This window comes from Lutra lutra, chromosome 7 (assembly GCF_902655055.1).
Source record: "Lutra lutra chromosome 7, mLutLut1.2, whole genome shotgun sequence".
In the NCBI taxonomy this organism is placed as follows: Eukaryota; Metazoa; Chordata; class Mammalia; order Carnivora; family Mustelidae; genus Lutra; species Lutra lutra.
In genome coordinates this window covers 36,724,863-36,738,459 of record NC_062284.1, presented here as the reverse complement: position 1 = coordinate 36,738,459, position 13,597 = coordinate 36,724,863, and the positions used below count along the sequence as shown (strand labels likewise).

Sequence of the window (13,597 nt, the reverse complement as noted above, 5' to 3'; positions counted from 1 at the left end):
TTATATGTATATGATATATATCATATATATAAAATTATAGCCCTTAAGTTTAGGTCTATGATCCATTTGGGGTTAATTTTTATATATGGTGTGAAGGGGGTCCAACTTTTTTTTTTTTTTTTTTTTTTTTGCATAGGGGTATCCAGTTGTACCAGCAGCATTTATTGCAAAGACTATGCTTTCCCCCATGAACAGTCTTGATGCTGTTGTTGAAAATCAGTTGACCATAAATATAAGTGTTTATTTTTGGACCCTCAGTTCTGTTCCATTCATCTAGATGTTTATCCTTAAGCCAGTACTTACCTTGATTGCTTCTGCTTTGTACTAAGTTTTGAAATCAGAAAGCATGAGTCCTCCCTCCCACTTTGTTCTTCTTTTTCAGGATTGTTTTGGATTCCTAGCAATTCCATTTGAACTTTAGGTTCAGCTTATCAATTTCTATCAAGGAGCCAGCTGAGACTCTGATAGGGATTGCACTGAATCTTTAAATCAATTTGGGGAAATATTAGTATCTTAACAATAGTACATCTTCTGACCCATGAACATGAGATAGTTTGCCATTTATTTAGATCTTTAATTTCTTTCAACAATGTTTTATAGCTTTCAAAGTGTCAGTTTTATGCTTTTTTGTTCATTTTATTCTTAAGTATCTTATTTTTTATGCTACTGGAAATTGAATTTTTTTTTTAAAGATTTTATTTATTTATTTGACAGAGAGAGATCACAAGTAGGCAGAGAGGCAGGCAGAGAGAGAGAGAGGGAAGCAGGCTCTCTGCTCAGCAGGGAGCCCGATGCGGGACTCGATCCCAGGACCCTGAGATCATGACCTGAGCCGAAGGCAGTGGCTTAACCCACTGAGCCACCCAGGCGCCCGAATTGTTTTCTTAATTCACTTTGAATTGTTATTGCCAGTGTATAGACATATACAATTTATTTTGTAAATTCATCTTATAGACTGAAACCTTGATGAACTTATTTATTAGTTTTAATTGTGTGTGTGTGTGTGTTTATTCCTTACGGTTTTATATATATATATATATATATATATATATATATATATATATACACACACACACACACATATATATATGTATATATACATATATATATAATATGTATCTATATTCCTTCTGGAATATAGATATTCCTTGTATATCTATATACAAGATCATGTCATCTTCTGTTTTACTACTTTTTTTCCAATCTGGAGACCTTTTTTTTTCTTCCCTAATTACCCTGGCAAGAACCTCCAGTAAAAGTTGAATAGAACTGATGAGAGAGGACATCCTCATTTTGTTTGATTACAGGGAGAAAGCATTCAGACCTTCACCATTAAGTATAATGTAAGCTCTATGTTTTTCATAGATGCTGTTGTTCAAGTTGAGGACATTCTTGTTTACTTTTGAGAGTTTTTATCTGAAAGATATTAAATAGTTTCAGAGGGTTTTTTTTTTTTTTCCTGCATCTCTAGAGATGGTCATGTGGTTTTGTCCTCTGTTCTACCACAGTGTGTTGTGTTGTCTTACTGTATTATGACTTTCTCTGCTTGACTTATTTCACTTAGCATAGTCTCCTCCAGTCCCATCCATGTTGATGCAACTGTTGGGTATTCATCCTTTCTGATGACTGGTAATATTCCATTGTGTATATGGACCACATCTTCTTTAACCATTTGTCTGTTGAAGGGTATCTCAGCTCTTTCCATAGTTTGGCTATTTGTGGACATTGCTTCTATGAACATTGGGGTGCATGTGGCCTTTCTTTTCACTACATTTATATCTTTGGGGTAAATACCCAGTAGTGTAATTGCTAGGTCACAAGGGTAGCTCTATTTTTAACTTTTTGATGAACTGCCACACTGTTTTCCATAGTGGCTGTACCAATTTGCATTCCCACAGTGTAAGAGGGTTCCCATTTCTCCACAACTTCTCCAACATTTGTTGTTTCTTACCTTGTCAATTTTTGTCATTCTAACTGGTGTAAGGTAGTATCCCAATGTGGTTTTTTTTTTTTTTTTAAAGATTTTATTTATTTATTTGACAGAGATCACAAGCAGACAGAGAGGCAGGCAGAGAGAGAGAGAGAGAGAGAGAGGGAAGCAGGCTCCCTGCTGAGCAGAGAGCCCGATGCGGGCCTCGATCCCAGGACCCTGAGATCATGACCTGAGCCGAAGGCAGCGGCTTAACCCACTGAGCCACCCAGGCACCCTCCCAATGTGGTTTTGATTTGAATTTCCCTGATGGCTAATGATGATGAACACTTTTTCCTATATGTTCTTAATGGAGTGACCCTTTTATCATTACAAAATATCCTTCTTTGTCCCTATTGAGTTTTTGTCTTAAAGGTTTTGTTGTTTGTTTGTTTGTTGTTGTTGTTGTTGTTTTCTGGTATTAGTGTAGCCTCTCCAGCTGTCTTTTAGTTACTGTTTGCATGGTATTTTACCCTCATCCTTTTATTTACAACCTCTATGTATCTTTGAATCTCAAGTATGTTTCTTGTAGACAATAAATAGTTGGGTCATATTTTTAAATCCATTTTGCCAATTTCTGCCTTTTATTTGGAGTATTTAATTCATTTATATTTATTTTTTAAGATTTTATTTATTTATTTGACAGAGAGATCACAAGTAGGCAGAGAGGCAGACAGACAGAGCAGGAAAGCAGGCTCCCTACTGAGCAGAGAGCCTGATGCAGGGCTCGATCCCAGGATCCCGAGACCATAACCTGAGCCAAAGGCAGAGGCTTACCCCCCTGAGTCACCCAGGTGCCTCAGTTCATTATATTTAATATAATTAGTGATAAAAAAGGATTTATGTTTGCCATTTTGTACTTGTTTTCTTTGTGTCTTATTTTTTGTTCCTCTGTTTTTTCATGACTACTTTATTTTGTGTTAAATACTTTCTAGTATATCATTTTTATTCCCTTGTCGTTATTTTTACTATATATTTGAGTTTTTTTTTAATAGTTCCCCTAGGGATTATAATTATCATTTTAATTTTTAACAATCTAGTTTAGATTAATACCAACTTAATTTCTTTACTATCATGAAACTGTGTTTACATATGGCTTCACTTCCTACTCTTTCCTTTGCACTTATTGTCAAATTATATCTTTTTTTTTTTTAAAGATTTTATTTATTTATTTGACAAAGAGAGATCACAAGCAGGCAGAGAGGCAGGTAGAGAGAGAGGAGGAAGCAGGCTCCCTGCTGAGCAGAGAGCCCGATGCGGGGCTCGATCCCAGGACCCTGAGATCATGACCTGAGCCGAAGGCAGCGGCTTAACCCACTGAGCCACCCAGGCGCCCCTCAAATTATATCTTGATATGTTATGTGTCTATCAACAGATTTATAATTATTCATGCAGTTGTATTTTAATCAGATGGAAGAAAAGAATTAAAAAATACTTTAAAGTATTTAATTTAAAATTTAAAAAATATTAAAAATATTTTAAATTGAATCAAAAAATAAATTATACTTTCTTTTATATTTATCTATGTGGTTATCTTTCTGGTGCTCTTCATTTTTTATGGATTTGACTTACTGCACAGTGTTCTTTTACCTCAGCCTGAAGCACTGTATTTATTATTCCTTATAGAGCAAGTATGCTGGTGATGAATTTTTTGTTTTTGTTTATCTGGGGATGTCTTACTTTCTCTTTCAATTTTAAACAATAACCAATTCTTGGTTGATAGTCTTTTTTCTTTCAGCACTTTGATTATGTCATCCTACTGCCTTTTGACTTTTATAGGTTTTAATAACAAATCAGCTGTTAGTCTTATTAGATCCCTTGTGTGTGGTGAATCATTTTTTATTTGCTGCTTTTAAGATTCTCATTTTGTCTTCAGATTTTGACAGCTTGATGAGGTGTCTAGTCAATCTCTATTAATTTATTGGAACCCTCTTGAATATGCAGATGAATGTTTTTCATAAAATTTTGGAGGTTTTTGGCTATTATGTCTGCAAATTTTTTTCTGCCTCTGTCTGCTTTTTTAGGATTGCCAGTATGAATATGTTTGTATGTTTGATGGTTCCATAGGTTTCTGAGACTCTGTTCATTTTTCTTTACTCTTTTTCTATCTGTGCCATGGCCTGGATAACCTCAACTGACCTGTCTTCAAATTCAGTGGTTATTTCTTCTGCCAGTTCAAGTCTGCTATTGAACCTCTCTAGTGAATATTGCACTTCAATTATTGTACTTTTTAACTCCAGAATTTCTATTTACTTTTTATATTATCTGTCTCTGTTAATATTCTCTATTCAGCGAGGCATTATTCTTTAATTCTTTAAAAATTTTATTCACTTATTTTAGAGAGACAGAGAATAAGAAAGGACAGGCAGGGGAGTGGCAAAGGGAGAGGGAAAAGCAGGCTCTTCACTGAGCAGGGAGTCTGATGCAGGGCTTGATCCCAGGACCTTTGGATAATGACCCGAGCTGAAGGCAGATGCTTAACCAACTGAGCCACCCAGGAGCCCTTATACTTTAATTCTTTAGACATGATTTCCTTTAGTTCTCTGAACATTTTTATAATAAATGATTTAAAATCTTTGTCTAGTGAGTTCAACATCTGGCCTTCCTTAAGGATGGTTTCTCTTGATTTCTTTTTCCCTGCTGTGTATGAGCCATACTTTCCTGTTTCTTTTTGTGTCTCATAAACTTTGTTGAAAACTGGACAGTTTAAATAATATAATCTGGCAACTCTGGAATCAGATTTATCCCCTTTCCCAAGGAGGGGAAAGGGCAGAGGGAGAGGAAGAGAGATAATTTCAAGCAGACTCTGTGTTGAGCACAGAGCCTGACATGGGGCTCTATCTCACAACCCTGACATCATGACATGAGCTAAAATCAAAATTCGGACAATTAACTGACTGAGCCACCCAAGTGCCCCTGAGTAGACAGATTTCTTGAATCAGTAAGTCTTTCAGCTGTTTATGGCACACTCTGTATGTGTGTGTGTTCATTTTGGGACAGGTGCTAATGCTCCTATGGATAGTTCACAACTCTGCCTTAGCCTTCACTTCCTGCTTGAGAAGAGCCTCAAATTTAACTAGAGATGTGATAATTGGGTCTTTTCTAGTCTTTCCCAGGCATACGTACAGCACTATGTATGAGACTGGCCTGGTACATTCCAAGGAATATTTTGGAGCTTTTCAAATCTCCACATGGACATCTCATTTCCCTATTTTTGTCTTCAAGTTTTTTGGTTAGGATTTTGTTAGCCCCAGTTGGTACTGCTGCCTTTGGTAGCTGTGATGTTAAATAATTGCTCCTGATTGTTTTCAACAAATGCCCTAAGGGTAAGGTTACTATAGAGCAAGCTCTGAGTTTAGCAAAGTCAAGTCAAGTCCTGGGAATGGAGCTTTACAGGCAACTTTCAGACGGTTCTCTGGAGATGAGACTTTGGGGAGCTTCAAACCTGTTTTGCTTCTACTTCCTTCAGTGATTACTATGCTGATTGTTTTCACAGCTACCATAATAGTGCATTTCCTGGTTTTCAAGGCTACTGAGGAGCTTGGGAGATTGGTTTGGGAATAGGATAAATTAAAACAGCACAAAGTTTACTCTTTTTACTGATATTCAGCCATTTTTCTTTATTAGATGCTTCTTGAAACATTGTGAGTCTTAATTTTCAGTGTTTGGAAAAAGTGAATTTTGACATTTTTTGCCAGTGTTTCATTGCTTTTATGGAGGAAGAGATCATTAGAGGTCCTTCCTATAAAATTGCTTTAGAGTACTTTTTAAAGATGGGCTAGGGAAAAATACTAGTGACTTGAGGGAACTTTGAGGAAAAGTGAGCAGACTATTTTTTTATACAAATTATGTGTTATATATATTTAATAATATATTTATAAAAATATATAATGTGTATATTTGTTTTAATACAAATTATTGTATTATCCAAAGACAATTATTTGGACTGATATAAAAATAAGGTTGTGTTCCAGATGGAATTTTTTTAAAGTCTAGATGCTTATGGGATCTTTACTGAATAGAAAAGTGAGAAGAATTAATTGTTTTCAAAAGTTTTCTTTTTCTCTTTCATTTTGCTATTTTAGGTGTACAGAGCCAATGGACCTGATGGAGCCATTGGCAGAGGCCAGAGAATCCATCTGCAATTATGGGACACAGCAGGGCAGGAGAGGTATGAGATCTTCAGTTATGTGTTCCTTACTGGAGGGAAGGGAAAACCAGTATGCCCTTCACACCATACCTGAGCAGGAAAAGGCCAGCTGATTAGTTGACTTGGACCTAGATAAGACATGCTGCTAATTTAGCAGGAAATCTATCAGTCTGAAATGATAATGATGTCTATTTCATACAAGGTCAAAGGAAAAATGAATCCTTTTCCAAATAGACTATCTTACTTATACAGTTTCTACTTCTTCCATCTTTCTCCTGTCTCCTCCTCCTTTCTCCTCCTCCTCATTCCTCCTCCTCCTTCGTTTTGCTTGTTCTTGTTCTTCTTGTTCTTCATGTTCTTGTTCTTTAAGATTTACACACTTTTCTCCATTTACCTTTGCTGTTTACACAGCCACAAAGACAACTTCAGAATTACATGCATTATTCTTACCTGGTTGTTGAAACCTCACAGAAAATCTGATTAGAATTAACTCATATGAAGTTGCTTGATCAAAATAAGTCGCATGAAATCGATATAAAATATCTTTTAGTTATAGCTCCTATTTTCTCTCACAGTTTCTTTGAATTATTGTGTTTTTTATTTTTTAAAAAAAGATTTATTTATTTATTTGAGAGAGAGAATATGTGCCAGGGTGGGGAGGAGGAGGGTGTGAGGGAAAGAGAAACTTCAGCAGACTCCACACTGAGTGGGCTCAATCCACACTTGGGTCTCAATCTCAGGATCCTAAGATCATGACCTGAGTCAAAACCAAGAGTTAGACACTTAACTGAGTGAGCCACCCAGGCACCCCTGAAGTGTTCTGTTTTTTAACTTTTTCTTATGGAAATCTTCAAAGATATACTGCAGAGGATAGTATAATAAAATCGTGTACATATTTCCCATTTTCAGTAGTCATCAGTTTGTGGCCTATCTTATTTCATGTATACCTCCATCCCTCCTTACCCAACCCACCAAATTATTTTGAAGCAAATTCCAAATATTAGATGTTTTCATTTATAACTACTTTGGTATGTATTCCTAAAAGATAAGGACTCTTTTTGTAAAAATATTGATTAGAAATATTGGAGAAAACTTAAAAGATTAGATGACAATTTCATACTAGTATTTTCTTCCCTGGAATCTCTGCCTGTCAGTTGCTGACTTTACATAAAAATAAAGTGGAAACTGACCTTTAGAGGTAGGGGAGAGATGGCAGGATTAAGCCTTGGAAGAGAGAGTACCAAGAAAGGATATGGACTGAGTCAATACTACTCCCACCTTAAAGCCAAATAAATGGTTATCAGAGTTATGAGACCTCTTTAGAGATTGAAATTAAAAGGTCATGGAACCCACTATAACATCAAGTCAAGCGGAACTTTCTTGGGATAAGGAAAACATACACAGCAAGAACCATTGCTTTAGGCCTATATAACTAAGTAAATTCATTTTTTTAAATTTTAGATTTTATTTATTTATTTGACAGAGAGAGACACAGTGAGAGAGGGAACACAAGTGGGGGAGAGAGAGAGGGAGAAGCAGGCTTCCGGCTGAGCAGGGAGCCCAATGTGAGACTCCATGTGGGGCTCGATCCCAGGACGCTGGGATCATGACCTGAGCCAAAGGCAGACGCCCAATGACTGAGCTACCCAGGTGCCCCTTAATTAAGTAAATTCTTGACTGAGACTATGGGATCATGAGCCAGTTCTTGTGATCCCTGTCTAGCAGTCTGATTTTTCAAATCACATGGTCCATTAACACATAAACTTATGTAAGCAATAAATGTCTTACATACTTTTGGAATATCACCATCCAATTTGTTTTTTTAATTTTTAAAAATCTACAGAGACCATTTTTATTTTATTTATTTTTATTTAACTCTGGTATAATTAATGTACAGTGTTATATTCATCTTGGGTGTACAATAGAGTGACTTTGCATCTCCATACATTTCTCAGTGCTCCTCATAAGTGTCCTCTTAATCCCCTTTATCTATTTCATCCTTTCCCCCTTCCCCTTCCCCTCTGGTATCCATCAGTTTGTTCTCTATAAGACTGAATTCCAGATACAACTTTGGTAATTGTTGGTGTTTTATGAAGTCTCAGTATGTTTTCAAGTATTCTTTCTGACTTTAGATATCTATTTGGTAGCATAATTTGCTAAATCCTGTGTAATAAAGAGATACAATTTGCATGTATAATGTGAAGTTATTAGTAACAATGGCACATTTTTAAACATCTAATTTGTTATTGATGAATTATTGGAAGAGACTGAGGGCACTATTGGTAGTTTTATATTTCAGGAGTGGGGTCATAATTTAGCTGACCAATCTGCTTTTATGTTCCTAGGTTTCGTAGCTTGACAACAGCCTTCTTCAGAGATGCTATGGGGTTTCTTCTGCTTTTTGATCTGACGAATGAGCAGAGTTTCCTCAATGTCAGAAACTGGATAAGTAAGTGCTATTGTTTCCATCTCCCACTCCCCACTTCCTACAATACAGTGCTCTCTTAAATTCTACTTCTGTTTTAAGTTGTTTTGGAGGAGCTCCTAGTACTATTAAAAATGCTTTTTAAAGGAGCAAGGGTTTTACTTTGTGGGAAAGATTACTGAGATATTCTGCTTTTCCTAGTAATACTAACTTTGATTTGTTGAGTAGTTCTTATCCTGGAGGCACATGGTAGCACTTTACATGTGGAAAACAGAGGATGCTCTTATCCCCATTTTATAGATAAAGAAACAGAAACCTATAAAAGTTAAATCTCTGAGTATCTGCTTGCCTATTTTATGCTGTCATAATTTATATCACCAGGGTGTAATACATCTATTACATAGATATAAATATCTTTTGAAGGCTTAGAAGATCATACCCCTGGCTCCATGTCTCTTCTTAGAGTTCCCTTTTCTCCTTTTAAGGCCAGGGAAGTTGCCAGAAGAATCTCATCATGGAAGACTCTAAAATTACATTGGCAAAAGTGGTCCCCAGTACTATACCCACACACAGAAACTCATGTGCACACAGACACGTATGGAAACACACACACACACACACACACACACACCCGCATCTTGGCTCTTTGCAGAGATCCTGATCTCCCAAATGGTTGGTTAGCAGCCACTTAAAATCCTACCTCTTTTTTTTTTTTTTTAAAGATTTTATTTATTTATTTGACAGAGAGAGATCACAAGTAGACAGAGAGGCAGGCAGAGAGAGAGAGAGAGGGAAGCAGGCTCCCTGCTGAGCAGAGAGCCCGATGCGGGCCTCGATCCCAGGACCCTGAGATCATGACCTGAGCCGAAGGCAGCGGCTTAACCCACTGAGCCACCCAGGCGCCCAAAATCCTACCTCTTGATCAGATAAATAACAGCTTGCAAACCTACATTTTTCTCCATTAGTTGTATTAGTGTAAACCCAGAGAATCTGTTGGGGAAGGCTGTGATGTTAAATTCTTAACATCCAAATCCTTAAAATGAAAATACTGACTTAAAAATACCTACAATTTAAAAAATAACTTGGTGTTTTGGTATTACAATGGGGTCATTGGCTGTGGTTTTGATAGCCTTTTGGTTTGATAACCTTATTTTTAAGAATGAGTTTTTAAATAAGTAATTTACATGGTGCATCGTGATTTTCAAAGCATTTTCACATACTTTGTACCTGATCCTCACAAGCACTGTGGGTGAAGATTCAGACAGGTGATGTGTCTTTATTTTAGGATAAGGACTGTCATCAACCCATCTTTTTTCACAGATAAAAATGGAAACTCTGAGACAAATCTTGCCTATCTGGACTTTTTAGTTGATTAGATAAATAACAAAATTATGTGAAATTTTGTGTAATGTATACATTTTATTTTGTTATACTTAGAGTGTAAGAGAATTCTTACTGCACAATTAGGTAGAGAAAACTTACACATTTTGAGGATTTCATATCTTCAATGGAAAGTATTCTCCCCCAACCCTCCTTTGAAAAAAAAAAAGTTAGTGTTGAGGATCAAAGATAATAATATCAAATCTTCATTAGGAATAATAATTTATTGTCTATACATTTTATTTCCCCCCTGCCTGTTAGCATTTTGAATATTATAGGGATTATTTATTTCTAACTTTTGGGGGGTGCATGCTAGAACAAAGGCACTGTTGCCTTAAACAAGTAGCTGGCTCCTGGCCCTGAGTGGCCTGGGGAGAGGAGAGCAGGTCTGCACCCTTCCTTTGTAGGCTGCCTTGGCAGTCAGTTCTCCCTTGACTCCAAAGCTGTCCATACCCCTTGGAAAGGGGATACATGCAACTCGAAAGGTGAGCCCTGCTGAATTCAGGACTGAACAGAGAGCTGAGTTCTCTCAGCCTGCTACATGGAAGGAATCAGGTAGTGTTGTATTCACTTACCTATCTTCCTAGAGCTCAGAGAATGAGCAAGTCATGCCCTTAGGTATTCCTCATTGAGTGGCAGCCTGTTTTGTAAAGAAATTTTAAAGTAGTCTGAATTTCTAAACATTGTTTCTGTAACCTCATGTGAATGGTATAAAGAGCCCAACAGGTATATATTTTACATGTTTTTGCCTGTGTATTTTTATTCCTATAAAAAAAATATTGCCTGTCTGAAAAGCGGTCCCCACACTCACTCCCTCCATAACCACCCCTTTTAAAAAACTGCTTGGAGTTCTGCTTATTCTTTAAAATATGGCAAATTATGGGCTCCATGAAATTTTCTGTAACTGTAGTTGGATTAAATTTTTTCCTTCCTGTCAACTGCTATTATATTTTGTACTACCTATAGGATTTTTAGTGGCTTTTAACCACTATCAGTTGTAGTAGTTATTTATGTATATGTCTTTTTCTTAGTGGGGTTTTTTAAAGAATTGATTAATTTGCTTTTTATATAATTAATTCAGTCTTTGTAGAAAAATTAGGAAGGGAGAAATAAAAGGAAAAATCCCCAATAATTGCACTTCCTGGAGTCTCCAAAATAAACAAATGCTATTAAACATCATTATTGGTGACTTCATAGCACTTCTAAATGCTTTCACATATTAATGTAGTGGTTCTCAAGTATGAGTGTACATCTAGATCACCCAGGGAGCTTGATAAAACACAGATTCTGGGCTCCATATCCAGCATTCCTGATTCAGTAGCCCTGGGGTGCAACCTGAGAATTTACATTTCGAACAAGTTTCCTGGTGATGGGAAGGCTCATGGACCATACCTGGAGAATCACTGAATTAACTCACTTAATCCACACCTTAACCCTGCAAAGTAAGTACCATCATTATTACCATTTACACATGAGGAAACGACTTCCTCAGGGTCACACAGCTAGTAAACAGTAGAGCCAGGATTCAGTCTAGGATACAGTCAATCCTGAGTTCATGCTCATAATCATGACACTGGACATGTATGGGATCAATAGAACACAGAGCCACTCTGGAGACCGGAATGGTTTCACCATGGAGCAAGTCTTAAAAAGAAGGGTGGAAATTCATGGAAGGAAGGTGGTGGTTGGGTATTCAGGCACATTGGAACAGCATGTGTACCATCTTGGAGGAAAGTAAGCACATGGCCATTATTGGAAACATACACAGTTTGGTTTTGCCTATGTAGGCCTTGTTCCCCAGCTGTCTCTTGAAGGCAAAGGTCAGGGCCCTGAAATTCTGTGCCAAGTATCTGGCCTATGTTAATGACCACTGAATTCTTGCTGACTAGATTTTCTCTTGATAAGATATAATGAACATGACTTTGTAATGAGGAACTAAAATGTCAACACTTTTCTGGTTAACTATGATAAATAAATTAGGCCATACCAACTTTGAGGTATGTCTTATTGTGAAAATTTGGGCTGCTTTAATCTCATTATGAATAAGATGAATAAGAAATAAAGCTTTCTTTTACTTCTTTGGAGATTAGGGGCACCTGGGTGGCTCAGTGGATTAAGCCTCTGCCTTCGGCTCAGGTCATGATCTCAGGGTCCTGGGATTGAGCCTCGCATCGGGCTCTCTGCTCAGCAGTGAGCCTGCTTCCTCCTCTCTCTGCCTGCCTCTCTGCCTACTTGTGATCTCTCTCTCTCTGTCAAATAAATAAAATTTAAAAAAAAATTAAAAAAAAATTAAATTTACTTCTTTGGAGATTAAACTATTTAGCTTAATGAAGCTCTTTTTGTTTAATTGCTTTTTAAAAGTATGCCTATTTACAGGTTTTCAGGTGAAAAGAAATAAAAGCTGTGGAATAAGAATTGTAGTCTTCTGCTCCCCTTAGTTCTGGTGACAGAGTCATTTCCTGTTTATTCTAGAATGGTTTTCTCTCATTTAATCTTATATCTTTCTTACATTAATTCAATTGATTCTGCTTTAGGATAATAGAAAAATGTGAAAACATTTCAGATAGAAACAAGTTAGTTCATTCAAAAGAAGACAGTTCTTTTAAAAAATATTGCTATGGGGAGACACCATATGAAAAATAGAGCTTTATGGTTAACAATAAGAACTAAAAATTCTCCCAAGTTTTTCTCAAATGGCCTTCAGTAGAGAGATAGCCACAAGGGTGTGCACACATTGTCGCTCACACGCACATGTGCACTATTAGAGGGTTAGCCATTTCTCCCATTCCTCTCTGATTTAAATAAGATGGGATATGTGTTTAAGGATAAGTTCTACATCTCTGCCCTGTCCATTCTGTTCTGCAGATTAGGTTACTGATGCTTTGAAAGCATTATATCATTTCCTTATGTCCGTATATCCACTTAAAGTTGGATATATCCAAAAGTTTTCAGAGCACATTTGCGTATATTCTCCATTGATCACACATATTATTTACCTATGATAATTTTTCATACAGGCCAGCTACAAATGCATGCATATTGTGAAAACCCAGATATAGTGTTATGTGGAAATAAGAGTGATCTGGAAGACCAGCGAGTAGTAAAAGAGGAGGAAGCAAGAGGACTTGCAGAGAAATATGGGTGAGTATTTTTGTGGAGGAATCTAGAGAAAACATTCCCAAATCAAACAGTAGCACATGAATGGATAACAGGAGATGCAAAAGCAAACAGTTGAAACAGCACACTTAGATGTAGGCTTTGGGAAGTATAATATCTACTTTATATATTAATATTATGTGATAATGGGAACCCAAAGAAAAACACTGGGTGAGGGCCATGCTTCAATACCATTTTCTCAACCTCTTGCTGTTCAAAGACACCTTTGAGGGCAAATGCCCTAACTATGTAAGGTTGCTTTCCCAAGATGCAAGTAGGAGATGTGTGGGGTAAGTAAATTCTCTCTATTCGGCAAGAAAATTTCGAAACCAATTCATGTGCTGCTGTAGAGAGTCCCAGCATACGAGAAGGCCTATCAGCTTTGAAATTTCTGTGCTGGGAGAGGTGCATGAGCATGAAGATTCCCTTGGTTGTGTTTTTGTGGTGGAGAATCATCTAAATACTGTCTTCTTCCTTGAATTCTGGGAATAGGATCACAGTAGCATTAATTGGACAT

The 13,597-nt window shown here is 36.8% G+C and overlaps 1 protein-coding gene across 4 annotated transcripts in view; it reads left to right on the top strand.

The window, feature by feature from the left end:
* The window catches only part of RAB27A (RAB27A, member RAS oncogene family), a 77,965-nt gene that overhangs the window by 50,549 nt on the left and 13,819 nt on the right, over positions 1-13,597 (top strand). For all 4 annotated transcript variants that reach the window (XM_047738188.1, XM_047738186.1, XM_047738189.1 and 1 more), the window contains 3 exons: positions 6,055-6,140; positions 8,465-8,568; positions 12,942-13,065. In XM_047738188.1, the coding sequence (XP_047594144.1) occupies positions 6,055-6,140; positions 8,465-8,568; positions 12,942-13,065 (314 nt within the window). The remainder of the gene's footprint in view (positions 1-6,054; positions 6,141-8,464; positions 8,569-12,941; positions 13,066-13,597) is intronic.